Here is a 14,410-nt window from a genome sequence, read left to right as displayed (position 1 = left end):
GTGGCTGATAATGTGAGTGGTAGGAGCACTGATCACAGTTTAAAGAGATGTGTATTGTCTCCAGACAGTACAGTAAGTGAGGTTTTGCAAACCCAGGCAAGTCACGGGGGTTACAGATAGTGCGACATGAACCCAAGATCCCTGTTGAGACCGTCCTCATGTGTGCAGAACTTGGCTATCAGTCTCTGCTCAGCGACTCTGCGCTGTCGTGTGTTGTGAAGGTTAGGATTCGCATTTTAATCAGTAATCTCTAAACTGTCTGTGCTTTATATGCTCTGTCTGAGGCCAGAACTCTCCATTCACCTGACGAAGAGGGTAACCCCTCGAAAGCTTGCGAGTATATTATCAAATAAATAGGTTGGACTAAAACCTGGTGTTGTCAGACTTTTTACTGTGTTTACGCCAGTCCAACGCCGGCATACCCACATCAGTTTTATGGTCACCATTAATGAGACCAATTTTTCATTCCAGCTTTATGTAAAATTTGATGTATACATAAATGTAAATTTTGCCAGCTGCAGTGGTGGGATTGAACTTGAACTCATTACTAGTTTATATCGTACCTGCTACCGTCCCTATGGTGTGGAGCACGGGGTATAAAGCCTTATTTTGGGGTGAAGAGTAGGACCTTGATCACCACAACAATAGGGCAGTCCAATCTGGAGACAATGAGATAGTTTGCTGTTGTTTCTCTTGATTGTCCCACTTTTGGAGGTAAAGTATATCTGTGAGGTTAAATATTTTACTGGCCAGAAGTAGCAAACCTGTCCTTGTACAAGTTGTTTTTTTTACACAACAACACAGTTGGATTTACTTGATTTTATTTCATATTAAACCTAGAAAACCCTGCGTGACAAAGAATTTGAAAGTCTTCAAGTGAAGATTCAGCGCTTGGAGAAATTGTGTCGTGCTCTTCAGACTGAAAGAAATGATCTAAACAAAAAGGTTCACGACCTGAGTGTTCAATCAGTCCAACAAGATGGCAACGGCAAAGATTTTGTTGAAGAGGAAGAAAATACACAATCTTTAAATAAAGTTCCCCAAGATAATCAAAGCAAAAATTCTACTGCTGATGTTACTGCAAAGGCAGATTGCCCCACTCAAGAAACTGTACTCTCAACTGAAGTTTGTGCTTGTGTGACTGAGGAAACACAGTCACTCATGTTTACAGACAATCAATTAGAATCTAACATTGAAGCTTCGAGCATTCAATCTGAATTATTACCATCAAATAGCTCCTCGGAGTAGTTATCATATGAATAGAATGTATGTGAACATAAGGGTACATTTGAATGTTGCTGTAATCCAAAATGCCGTGTACCAATTGAAGGAACTAAGGCTCATAAAGCTTAAAATAACTAGATTTTGGATGCAAGTATTAATTGTTAGTGACTTTATAAGTAACTTCCCTCTAAGGCTTGCTGACATGGTGTCAGAATTTCTATTTTATTACATAAATGAGAATTCTAAGTATCTGGATTACTTGCATGTAAAGAAAATTGTTGTAATTAAACAAGGCAGCTTTCAGAAAAGATTAGAGTCCATACGAAAGAAAATAACCGAAAAGGGGCCAGAACACAAGAAATAGAAGCAGGAGTTGGCCATCAGGCCCTTCAAGCCTGCCCCACTACTCAATACCATCAGGGCTGATCTATACCTTGATCAGCTCCTTTTATGTGCTACTTCCTCAAAGCCCACTATTCCTCGATCTATCAAATATTTATTCACCACCACTTTAAATACTTATAATGATCCAGCCTCCATCACTTTTGGGGCAGAGAATTCCAGAGATTCACCACTCAGAAGAAATTTCTACAAACCTCGGTTTTAAATGACCGGCCCTTTATCTTGTAACTATGTCACCTTGTTCGAGACTCACCCACTAATGAAAACATCTCACCATCCACCCTGTCAAGCCTATTCAGGATCTTGTATGTTTGAATAAGGTCACCCTTCACTCTTCTAAACTCCAGGGAATACAGACCTGGACTATCTTGATAGGACAACCCGCTCATCCCAGGAATTAGCCAAGTGAATCTCCTTTGGATTGCCTCCAGTGTTACTATATCCTTTTCTCGGGTACATAGTATTCCAGGTGAGGCCTCGCCAATGCCCTGTACAATTGCAATAAATCCTCCCTATTTTTAAACTCCAACCCTTTTGCAATAAAGGCCAAAGAGCTATTTACCTTAACTACTTATTGAATCTGCTTGCTAGCTTTTTGTGATTCATGCAGGAGAATGCCTAGATCTCTGTACTTCTCTCATTTGCAGTCTCTCTATGTAGATAATCGGTCTTTTGATTCCTCCGAACAAAGTGGACGACCTCACACTTCCCTACGTTAAACTCCATTTGCCAGGTTTTTGCCTAGTTACCCAGTCTATCTCTATTCCATTGCAGAATCACAGTATCCTCATCACAACATGCCCTTCCACCGATCTTTGTATCGTCACCAAATTTGGAAATCTTACATTGTGTTCCTTCCTCTGCATCATTAATGTAAATAGTGAATGATCACGGGCCAGGAACTGATTCCTGTAGTACTCCACTAGTTACATCTTTCCACTCTGAAAAAGACCTATTCAATCTAACTCTGTTTTCTATGTGCAAGTCAATTTTCAATCCATGCTAACACACTTCCTCACATTCCATGGGCTTTTACATTATGCACCAGCCTCTTATGCAGCATTGTTAAATGCCTTTTGGAAATCTAAATACACTACATCTACAGGTTCCCCTCTATTCTCCTCGTTACATCCTCAAAGAATTTGAGAAAATTGGTCAAACATTTTTTTATTTTTCATAAAATCATGTTGACTAAGTTTGATTATATTCAGCTCTCTGAAATCACTAGCTATTTCCTCTTTGATTATTTATTCCACCATCTTGCCAGTAATATATCTTAAACTAACTGGCCGATAGTTCTGACTTTTGCTTTTCTCCCTTTTTGAACAAGGCAGTCACATTAGCTGTTTTCCAATCTTTTGGTAGCCTCCCAGAATTTAGCAATTTATGAAAAATTTCAACCATCGCGCCCACTATCTCTACAGCTACTTCCATTGAAACCCTAGCATGCGTTACTATGGGTTCTGGGGACTAGTCCACTTTTAGCCCCTTGAGCTTCTCTATTACTCTATCCCTTGTGATTGGGATTTTTGTAAGTTCTACCTTTTAAATCAGTCCATCTGATATCTTGGGGATATTTGCAGTAACTTCCACGGTGAAGACTGATTTCAAAAAACTATTTAGCATATCCTCCATTTCTTTGTTTGCTTTCACCCACCTCGTTCAGTAGAGGTCCCACGTTTACCTTAGCCGCTTGCTTGCTATTTGTATATCTGTTGAAACTCATTGTTTTTATGCTGCATTCAAGCTTTCTTTCAAATTTCATTTTCTCCCTTCTCATAAGCTTTTTATTCTTTTGTTGCTGGATCCTAAAAACCAGTCCTCTTGTCTCCCACTATCCCTTGTTACTTTGTATATCCTGTTTTCGATTTTGTTATCCTTGACCTCCTTTGTTAACCATGGATTTTGCCTCTTTCTTATGGTATCCCTATTTTTGATTGGATTAAACTCCTGCAGTTGGACAAGTTATTTGAATATTTGCCACTGTTAATCTATCTGCGTCTTAAACTTGTTTACCCAGTTCACGTTAGACAGCTCCTCCCTGATAATATTCTAATTGCCCTTATTTAAGCTGAAGACACTGGTTATGGGCCTACCTTCAGCCATATTCTAGAGATATCTGGAATCATATCATACTGTGGTCACAAGATCCCTTACCAGTCCTTCTTTGCACTAAACCAAATCTGAAGTAGGTTCTACAACAAACTGCTCTAAAAAGTAATTCCTGATGCACTCTGCAAATTCTTCTCCTGTGCTATCCTTGCCTGTTTGGTTTGCCCAAACAATATGCAGATTAAAATCTCCCATGATAATTGCCGTTCCCTTCAAACACTCTCTTGATATTTTCCCTTTTATGCACTGACCACCTTCTCCATACGCTATTCCCACCCTTGTCTTCTTTCCCCTGCTGTTCATGATTTCAACCCAAACTAATGCTACATCACTATCCACTGCCTTTTATATCATGACTCAGCACTGCTCATCTCAAACTGACTGTCTGATTTTTCTGGGAAAGTTTTAAAAGTAAAATTGCACATTATTTAAACAGTTATGATTTGCCATCTTCTATATGTACTTAGATCATAAGAACTAGGAACAGCAGTTGGCCATCTGGTTCCTGGCACCCACTCTGCCATTCCATAAGATCACGGCTGATCTTTTTGTGGACTCGGCTCCACTTAGCCGCACACTCACCATAACCCTTAATTCCTTTACTGTTCATTAATCCATCTATCTTTGCCTTAAAAACATTCTCACAACACCAGGTTAAAGTCCAACAGGTTTATTTGGTAACATGAGCTTTTGGATTGCTGCTCCTTCATCAGGTGAGACTACTGTGCCTATCCCAGTTCAATGCTAGCAACTCCACATCTTAAAAACATTCAATGAGGTAGCCTCACCTGCTTCAGTGGGCCTAGTTTCACAAACCTTTGGGTGAAGAAGTTCCTCCTCAACTCAGTCCTAAATCTGCTCCCCCTTATTTTGAGGCTATGCCCCCCTAGTTCTCCTTTCACCCGCCAGTGAAAATAACCTCCCTGCTTCTATTTTATGTATTCTCTTCATAATTTTACATGTTCCTATAAACATATATTAAACCACCACACCCCCCTGCCCCCCGCCCCCGTTCTAAATTCCAATGGGTATAGCCCCAGTCTGTCCTCATAAGTCAACCCTTTCAATTTTGGAATCAACCTAGTGAATCTCGTCTGCATCCCTTCCAGTGCCAGTATATCCTTTCTCAAGTAAGAAGACCAAAACTGAACACAGTACCCCAGGTGTGGCCTCACCAGCACTTTATATAGCTGCAACACAATCTGTTTTTAATCTCCATCCCTTTAGCAATGAAGGACAAAATTCCATTTGCTGCCTTAATTACCTGCTATACCTGCAGACCAACTTTGTGATTCGTGCACAAGGACATCCAGGTCCCTCTGCACAGCAGCATGTTGCAATTTCTTACCATTTAAATTTTGCTGTTACTCCTACCAAAATAGATGACCTCACATTTACCAACATTGTACTCCATCTGCTAGACCTTTGCCCATTCAAACTATCTATATCCAGACAATATTTCCATATGCCAGACCTTGGCCCATTCAGACTATCTCTATCCCTTTGCACTTGGTGGTTACTATTTTCCCCACGGTAGCAATTGCTCTTCAATTCCTTGATTACCTACAACCATTGAGCTAACTAGTATCTTGCTGCTCTTACTCCACCAGGGTTCTCTTCAGTCAGCTGTAAGAAGATATGCAACAGTGGCATGGCAAAATCTGTCTTGCCGCTCTAGTAATGGCTTGTTTGAGATGAGAAACTTGGCAGAATGGAAAGGGAGCAGGAAAAATACAAGTAGAATCTCCATGCACTCACCAAATGGTCTATAGTTCTTTAGCAGCTTTGTAATCAATGGTGTAGCAGATCAAGTTTCTATTGTCACAAAATTTACTTTCGAGTGAGGAGGCTAAAAAGGTTGAAGAATAAATAATTTGGGGCATGTCGGTAGAAAGATGCTTTGTGCTGAGAAAAATGTCATTCAAGCACTAAATACCAGTTAACTTATTCATATCACTGTCAAAAAGCCTTTGAGGGAATGTTCCCTGTTAATCCCACTTTGTATTGCTGAATTAAAATAGCTACATATTCTAACCAAACTTGTCTTTAAAAACTTTCCACTCCCCCCTTTCCCCCCACATTGTTTCCATTAATTTCTTTCATAAATATCTGCTTAGGTGTAGGGTCACACAAAATAAAAACAAATGACCATCTGTCTCAAGATGCTGCTTAAATTCTCATGCTGAATCTTTTAATATAGATTATTTTCTGTGAAGTTTATAACAGGATGTTCCTAATGTATATGGTGTTTATGACGTTGACTTTTTGGAAGACCTTGATTGGTGATATCCTTTGTGCCCTACAGATGCTCAATCCTGTGAGCATTAAATAAAAATGTCACAAGCACTTTTTCACATGCCATTTTCACTTTGTTCTGAAGTTTTGATTATTACAGTTTTGTTTTGAGGACTTATTTCATCTCTAATAATGTGTATTTGGTATTCCCTATTAACCACAGTATTGGTTACTAAAGAAAATCTTTCATCTTTCTTAGCATCCAAAGTGCTAATAATTGTGTAGTGTTTTGATGCAAGACCCATTATATTGTATAAAATGAGTTGTCTCATTATATTGGAGCAATGCTGTAACTTTTGATTCCTCTTAATGAATGTTTAGAGATTAATTTTGAATTTCTTTAGCAGGCCCTCTTTTAATATAAGAATATAAGAAATAGGAGCAGGAGTAGGCCATCTAGCCCTTCGAGCCTGCCCCGCCATTCAATAAGATCATGGCTGATCTGTTGTGGCTCAGTTCCACTTTCCCGCCCTCTCCCCATAACCCTTAATCCCCTCTCTTATCAAGAACCCATCAACCCGCTTCTTAAAAATATTTAGCGAGGCAGCCTCCACCACTTCAACGGGCAGAGAATTCCAGAGATTCACCACCCTTTGAGTGAAGAAGTTCCTCCTCAACTCCGTTCTAAACCGCCTCCCCTTTATCTTGAGACACTCACTCACACTCACTCTCTCACACTCCACTCACTCCTCTCTCTCTCTCTCACTCTCTCTCACTCTCTCTCACTCTCTCTCACTCTCCTTCACTCTCCTTCACTCTCCTTCACTCTCCTTCACTCTCTCTCACTCTCTCTCACTCTCTCTCACACTCACTCTCACTCACTCACTCACTCACTCTCACACTCACTCACTCACTCACTCACTCTCTCACACTCTCACACTCTCACACTCACACTCACACTCACTCACTCACTCACTCACTCACTCACTCACTCACTCACTCACTCACTCACTCACTCACTCACTCACTCACTCACTCACTCACTCACTCACTCACTCACTCACTCTCACTCACTCACTCACTCACTCACTCACTCACTCACTCACTCACACTCACTCACTCACTCTCACACTCACTCACTCACTCTCACACTCACTCACTCACTCACACACATTATTTACTGCTAAATTTCAAGGTATGCATTTGTCAGTTAATTTTACGTAATTGAGAATTTCTCATCATTGTAGCCTTTAACACCTGTTGACAGATGCAACTTAAAATTGGAGAGAGTCTTAAAGTGAAGATTCTGGCATCTTCTTTAATGTCTAAATATGAACAAATTTCTCCCCGTGGCTACATTCTGATTAAAAACTACTAATTAATCTCCCATTTTTCTGAGCATCCTTATGATGCAAAATGGGAGGATAAACTTCAGTACTTTTGATCTACACAAAAACAGGCGTTTAACTGACAGTTTGAATAACAGAATGTGGCACTGACAACACAGTGGAAATACTATTATGCAAAAATATACAAAAGCAGTTCTCTACCAAGTAGTTGTGACTAGTGATGAACACATTAATACTGTTACAAATTTATAATGCTTTGATTCAGCATGGTTACTAAAATTCATTTTTGAAACACATGCATTGAAAACCATGTTTGTTTTTGTATTCCTCTTTAAAATGATAAAACAAAACTGTAGAGAAAATAGAGATCAAAAGAGAAAGAAAAAACATTTCTAGAGGACATTTAACAATTGTACTTCCAAGATGAAGTTTTAATGGTCAGTATGGGATTCAGTGACTGAGAAATCAAAGGTACTTGGTATTTGGTATTTGCTATTTTGCCTATAGACTAGCATTAATTATCATTTGGTAAATTACTTAACATCAGTTCAGAATCTTACAAAACATCTCAAAGTATGTTGGAAATGAATTAAAATAATCTGAATGGGGAGCTGATATGAAAAAGCAAATCTAGTTAGAAACAGCAGTTTAAGGAATAATGATTATTAATGCATTATTAAATTAGAAGATTGTGGGAATGCACTGTGATGCACAAGATTTTCTGGTATTTTTTGCATGTATTCAATTACAATTTCATCAGAATCAATCAACATTGTAACATAAGAATGCATGATGCTTATTACATCCTTTGTATGGTACTGTTTTGTGTGTGTATATAAATATCTATTATATATCACACAGGCACAGTTATTTTGTAACTTGTGCATGTATTGGAATTGAACAGCCCACTTCCTGGACAGCTTTGATTACCCAACTTTAGCTATTGTGGTGGTGATATTAAAACTGTTGTTTTATATCATTCCAACCATTATTATTAGCATATTATGTCTGTGCATTATCTAATGGTGGTATGTGTGCGTGGATGTATGTACCATTAAATTAGTTCAAAAAACTGGAATATTTCCTCTTAGAAACCCAAAAGTAATGCTGAGCATCTCTATTTTCAATCTTTTTAGTGAACAGTTTAAGGTCATCAATGCTGATCTCCTTCCATTTAGCTTCAGACCACAATAAATGTATAATTTGAGCATCTTCGCCCAAATGTTGGCATGGGACTCCAATGCAATTTCATAGAATCATAGTGCAGGAGGAGGCCACTTGGACATCAAGTCGGCACTGACTCTCTGATCCATCCTCATTACCCCATGTATTTACCCTGTTAATCCTCCTAACCTACACATCTTGGGACACTAAGGGGCAATTTAGCATAACTAACCAACCAACCAACCAAACCTTGACATGAGATGCTTGTATATAATGTGTTTAGGTTATGCACATCGCAGTTCTTTTTTAACCCATTAGCTCATCAACTTTTATCCTTTCATGGGCCAAATGCAATGCTACTACCCCATTATCTGAGGAGCTCCTTCAAAAAAAAGTGATATGAGTTGAATTCAAGAATAACCAAGTAACATTCTATCCACGCCATGCTATCGGTTATTTTTGCCAGTTGAACAGCCTTTTTATAAGACGGAAACCTAGTGTTCAGTGATATTCAGCTGTAAAAACAAATGTCTCAACACAAAAAAACTAATCTCGAATCTATGATTTTTTTGAAGTAGTCTTTGGGAGATATTCCTGTGAGTATGTAAGTGTGTGATAGTTTCATAAAATCCCTACAGTACAGGAGCCCATTCGACCTATCAAGCCTGCATTGACAACGATCCTGCTCTATCCCCGTAACCCAACTTATTTATTCTGCCAATCCAGCAAAATTGGATCAATTTAGAATAGCTGACCAACCTACAACGCACATCTTTGGAGTGTGGGAGGAAACTGGAGCACCCGGAGGAAACACACGTGGACTCAGGGAGAACGTGCAAACTCCACACGCAATGACCCAAGCCGGGAATCGAACCAAGGTCCCTGGCACTGAGAGGTAGCACTGCTAACCACTGTGTGGCTGGGAATGGAACCCAGGTCCCTGCCACTGTGGGGCACCTGTGCTAACTGCTGTGCTGCCAGGAATCAAACCTGGGTCCCTTGCGCTATGAGGCAGCAGTGCTGACCACTGTGTTGCCAGGAATGGAATCTGGGTCCCTGGCACTGTGAGGCAGCAGTGCTAACTACTGCCACCATGCCGCTGGGAATTGAACCTGGGTCCTTGGAGCTGTGAGGCATCAGTGCCATCCTGCTGCTGGGAATGGCACCAGGATTCCTGGCGCTGTGAGGCAGCAGTTCTAACCACTGTGCCATCATGCTATTAGGAATGGAACCAGGGTCCCTAGCGCTGTGAGGCAGCAGTGCTAACCACTGTGCTGCTGGGAATGGAATCAGGGTCCCTCATGCTGTGGGGCAGCAGTACTAACCACTGTGTCACTGTGCTGCTGGGAATGGAACCCGGACCCCTGGTGCTGTGAGGCAGCAGTGCCACTGTGCTGCTGGGAATGGAACCCGGGTCCCTGGCATGTGAGACAGCCGTGCTAACCACTGTTGGCTCAGATTTTAGGTCATCGAACAAATGTTAGAAAAAACTGCAAAACATGTAACTAATTCTGACCTTAAAGTGAATTGTCGCCTCTGCTGCAGAAACAACAGGGTAATTTCAAATCTTTCATGTTCATTCATTTTAATTAGAATTGTGTTCTCCTCAGATGGCAATGCTGGTATGGTTTCATTTATTGCCTGCCCCGAGTTGAAACACTTACGTTGTGCCTTAAACATGATGATTATATCCAATGGGTGGGCTTACTTGGCTAATTTTGCAGGGCTTGTACTTTGCAGGGCCCTGCAAAAGAATATGGATTAGAGTCACATTCAGGCCAGGCTTGTTAAAGATGGCAAGCTCACTTCCATTTCCTCCTGAATCACTGAAGTGTTTTTTCCCCCGTCTGGTTGAACACAAATGACCAGACATTGAATTTACTTTAGTGACTTTGCACAGTGGGATTTGACCTGTACGTGGTTGAATTGCTAGTACCACATCATTACATAACTGTATTTACATCATTAGAAACTGAACATTGAAACAAAACTCCCATCTTGTTATTGGGGGACGGGAGAAAGTTACATAAAACTGCATATAGTAGTGGAAAGTTTTGAGATGCTCCCTGGATAAGATTGTTCAATCTAAAAAAAAAAGCAAAGTAAAGTTTTTTGTGACTTGAGATAGCTGAAACTGATTCTGAAATGCACAATCACAACTTCCTAATTCACTGAAGCGTGTGAGCTGGAAGGGCACTTAGTAACACCCTGATTCAAGTTGCTGTTACTGAAGAATCCAAGTAAATTGCACAATGTTTTCAAAATTCGACTGCTGGTGTGCCAATTTGTTGAAGGAAGTACATTAACTATAGACAGTGTATTTCTTTTCAGGTACTGACTGGGAAAGATAGGAATTTTAGTATTACATTTGTAAAATTGTCCTTTTAGAAGACAACCTGTTCTAAACATTCTTTTATATCTCCTTCCCAGGGCAGATGAATTTCATTGGAAAACCCTGTTCCAATAATATCAATATCAGTCAAAACCAAACAATGAGGGCTTCATTAGGGCTTTATTCACAGAAATTGCAGTTGTTTTGACATCAGGTAACCAAATAGAAAATGTATGCTTATAATATTTTTAAAACCAGATTTTTAGGATCTTCCACTCATGCAAATTAATTCTCGTCAAATTTAGTTTGTTCTTTTGGAAATGTAACTACCATGTATTAACAGAAAACTCTGATTAAGACACTTTATCTTGCTAGACCCTTTTCATTGAAGAACTGCTACCACTCTAAACCTGACACCACTCAAAGGTCTTTACCAGCCATGCTCATTTTAAAAAATCTGTCAGGGAATCTGATCCATAAAGGGGTAAGCTTAAATATGTTTAAATACATTGTTGGATATCTGATAATTTTGGTCTTAATGTTTTGCATGCTCTGGATAAAATAAGCAATCTTTGGCTTTGCTTGGGCTAAACTCCAATAGATGTGTGCTTTTATAAGGTTTTCACAACTTCAGTTCTACTTTGACTTTTAGGTCAAAATAATTCTTAAAAAATAATTACAGAAACAGAACTGAAATACCAGAATTAATCCAGACAATTTCAATGACCAGTGCTTTCACAAGAGCCAAATGATTGGTGATTCAATTGATGTAAGATCCACCTACAGCCCAAGAATATAGCTGCAGTGGCCCCCAGATCTTTTGGGCAGTTTGTTATAATAATGACACTATCTTAATAAATAGAGTCCTTCGATCAGACAATGAAAGTGTAAACTAAAATCTCCAGATGGTACTTTCCCACTGCCTCTCTCTGCCTTCACCCAGCCAAGCTTTGAAAGTTCAGCAGGAAATAAAAGCTTTCAGATTAGGAACATTCTTGGTTTATTACTTGGTAATTGGCATTGCAAATTTCTCAACCTATAGTATTGTTTATGGGTGAAGCAGTTCTAAGGCTAGTCTGAATGGAACTACATTTTTTGTAATTAACAACACAAGAGAAGCCTCACAGGGGAAGACAGTCAAAAAGGTTTTTGTGTGTTTGAAACTGCTTCAAATTGGGAGCTCAATGATCCGTGAATCGTGGAATTGAAAACTATGTTAGTCAAAGAGTACATATTCTGATTTCTTTTTTTGTTCATTCGTGGGACATGGGCATCACTGGCTGACCAGCTTTTATTACCCATCCCTAGTTGTCTGAGGGCAATTGAGAGTCAACAACATTGCTGTGTCTCTGGAGTCACATGTAGACCAGACCGGGTAAGGATGCAGATTTCCTTCCCTAAAGAATAACAACAAAATGGACTATTATTTAAATGGTAAAAAATTGCAGCATGCTGCTGTGCAGAGGGACCTGGGTGTCCTTGTGCAGGAATCACAAGGGGTTGGTTTGCAGGTGCAGCAGGTAATTAAGAAAGCAAATGGAAGTTTGTCCTTCATTGCTAGAGGGATGAAGTTTAAAAACAGCAAGGTTATGTTGCAGCTGTATAAAATGCTGGTGAGGCCGCACCTTGAGTACTGTGTAGTTTTGGTCTCTACTTGAGAAAGGATATACTGCCACTGGAGGGGGTGCAGAAGAGATTCACTAGGTTGATTCCAGAGTTGAGAGGGTTGGCTTATGAGGAGAGACTCATTGGAATTCAGAAGAATGAGGGGAGATCTTATAGAAACATGTAAGATTATGAAAGGAATAGATAAGATAGAAGCAGGGAAGTTGTTTCCAATGACGGGTGAAACAAGAACTAGGGGGCAAGGCCTCAAAATAAGGGGGAGCAGATTTAGGACTGAGTTGAGGAGGAACTTCTTCACACAGAAGGTTGTGAATCTGTGGAATTCCCTGCCCAGTGAAGCAGTTGAGGCTCCCTCATTGAATGTTTTTAAGATAAGGATAGATAAATTTTTGAACAGTAAAAGAATTAAGGGTTATGGTGAGCTGGCAGGTAAGTGGAGCTGAGTCCACGAAAAGATCAGCCATGATCTTAACAAATGGCAGTGCAGGCTCAAGGGGTCAGATGGCCTACTCCTCCCCCTACTTCTTAGGTTATGAGTGTTTGCAACGAGCTGCCAGAGTTAGTAGTGGGGGGGGGTACAATTTTGTCTTTTAAAAAGCATTTAGACAGTTACATTGGTAAGTTTGATATAGAGAAATATGGGCTAAACGCGGGAAATTGGGACTAGCGTAAAAGTAAAAACTGGGCAGTGTGGACTAGTTAGGCCTGTTTCCAAGCTGTAAACCTCTATGACTCTAGTTAATATTTCAGCTTTATAAATACATCACACTAAGCATTGATACAGCTTCATGACTTGACTGTTACTGTACTGATTTTATTAATGTACACCAGACAGTAATGGAACTTACAAAAGTTGAATTGCCTTGGTTATACAAAATACTTCAAATAACTAATTCTACCCTAGAAGATACATGCAATCATTTTGAGAAGATAGGATACTGTGTGATTATTTGCAGTTACCATTGAAATTGAGAGTGCTTTACCGTGGGGATCCTTATCAAACACTTCTCTGAAATCCATATACGTCACGTCAACTGCTTTACCTCACCCATCTCTTTGGTTACCTTCTCAAAGAACTCAGTAAGGTTTGCGAGGCATGACCTACCCTTCACAAAACCGTGTTGGTTATCCCTAATCAAATTATTCCTTTCTAGATGATTATAAATCCTATCTCTTATAATCCTTTCCAAAACTTTGCCAATAAAATTAGAATTGAATAAATCACAGAAGTTTACAGCATGAAAGGAAGCCATTCGGCCCATTGTGTCCACACTGACAAGGCCTAATTGCACATTCAGTCTCTCCCTGGCACTTCAAATACATATCCAGCTACTTTTAAAAATGTATTACCTCCTCTATCACCCTTTCAAGGTGGGTGAAAAACCAGCTTTGGAGTCCAAAGAGATAGGAGAGGCGCTACATGAATATTTTTCGTCAGTATTCACACAGGAAAAAGACACTGTTGTCAAGGAGAATACTGAGATTCAGGCTATTAGACTGGATGGGATTGAGGTTCATAAGGAAGAGGTGTTAGCAATTCTGGAAAATATGAAAATAGTTAAGTCCCCTGGACTGGATGGGAGGAGATTTATCCAAGGATTCTCTGGGAGGCTAGGGAGGAGATTGCAGAGCCTTTGGCTTTGATCTTTGTTGTCATTGTCTACAGGAATAGTGCCAGAAGACTGGAGGATAGCAAATGTTGTCCCCTTGTTCAAGAAGGAGAGTAGAGACAACCCTGGTAATTATAGGCCAGTGAGGCTTACTTCTGTTGTGGCCAAAGTTTTGGAAAGGATTATAAGAGATAAGATTTATAATCATCTAGAAAGGAACCATTTGATTAGGGATAGTCAACATGGTTTTGTGAAGGGTAGGTGGTGCCTCACAAATCTTATTGAGTTCTTTGAGAAGGTGACCAAAGAGGTGGATGAGGGTAAAGCAGTTGATGTGCATATGGATTTCAGTAAAG

General features: G+C 39.8%; 1 protein-coding gene across 1 annotated transcript in view; it reads left to right on the top strand.

Annotated features, from left to right (window-relative positions):
• Positions 1-5,891, top strand: part of LOC145358034 (alpha-taxilin-like) — a 95,032-nt gene extending 89,141 nt beyond the window's left edge. Inside the window, exon 10 of the mRNA XM_080211741.1 lies at positions 841-5,891. Within this exon, the coding sequence (XP_080067867.1) occupies positions 841-1,248 (408 nt within the window). The 3' untranslated portion in view covers positions 1,249-5,891. The remainder of the gene's footprint in view (positions 1-840) is intronic.
• Positions 5,892-14,410: the final 8,519 nt, after the last annotated feature.

This window comes from Carcharhinus amblyrhynchos, chromosome 24, assembly GCF_965287045.1.
Source record: "Carcharhinus amblyrhynchos chromosome 24, sCarAmb.v2.hapA, whole genome shotgun sequence".
In the NCBI taxonomy this organism is placed as follows: domain Eukaryota; kingdom Metazoa; phylum Chordata; class Chondrichthyes; order Carcharhiniformes; family Carcharhinidae; genus Carcharhinus; species Carcharhinus amblyrhynchos.
This window is presented reverse-complemented; position numbering and strand designations above follow the sequence as displayed.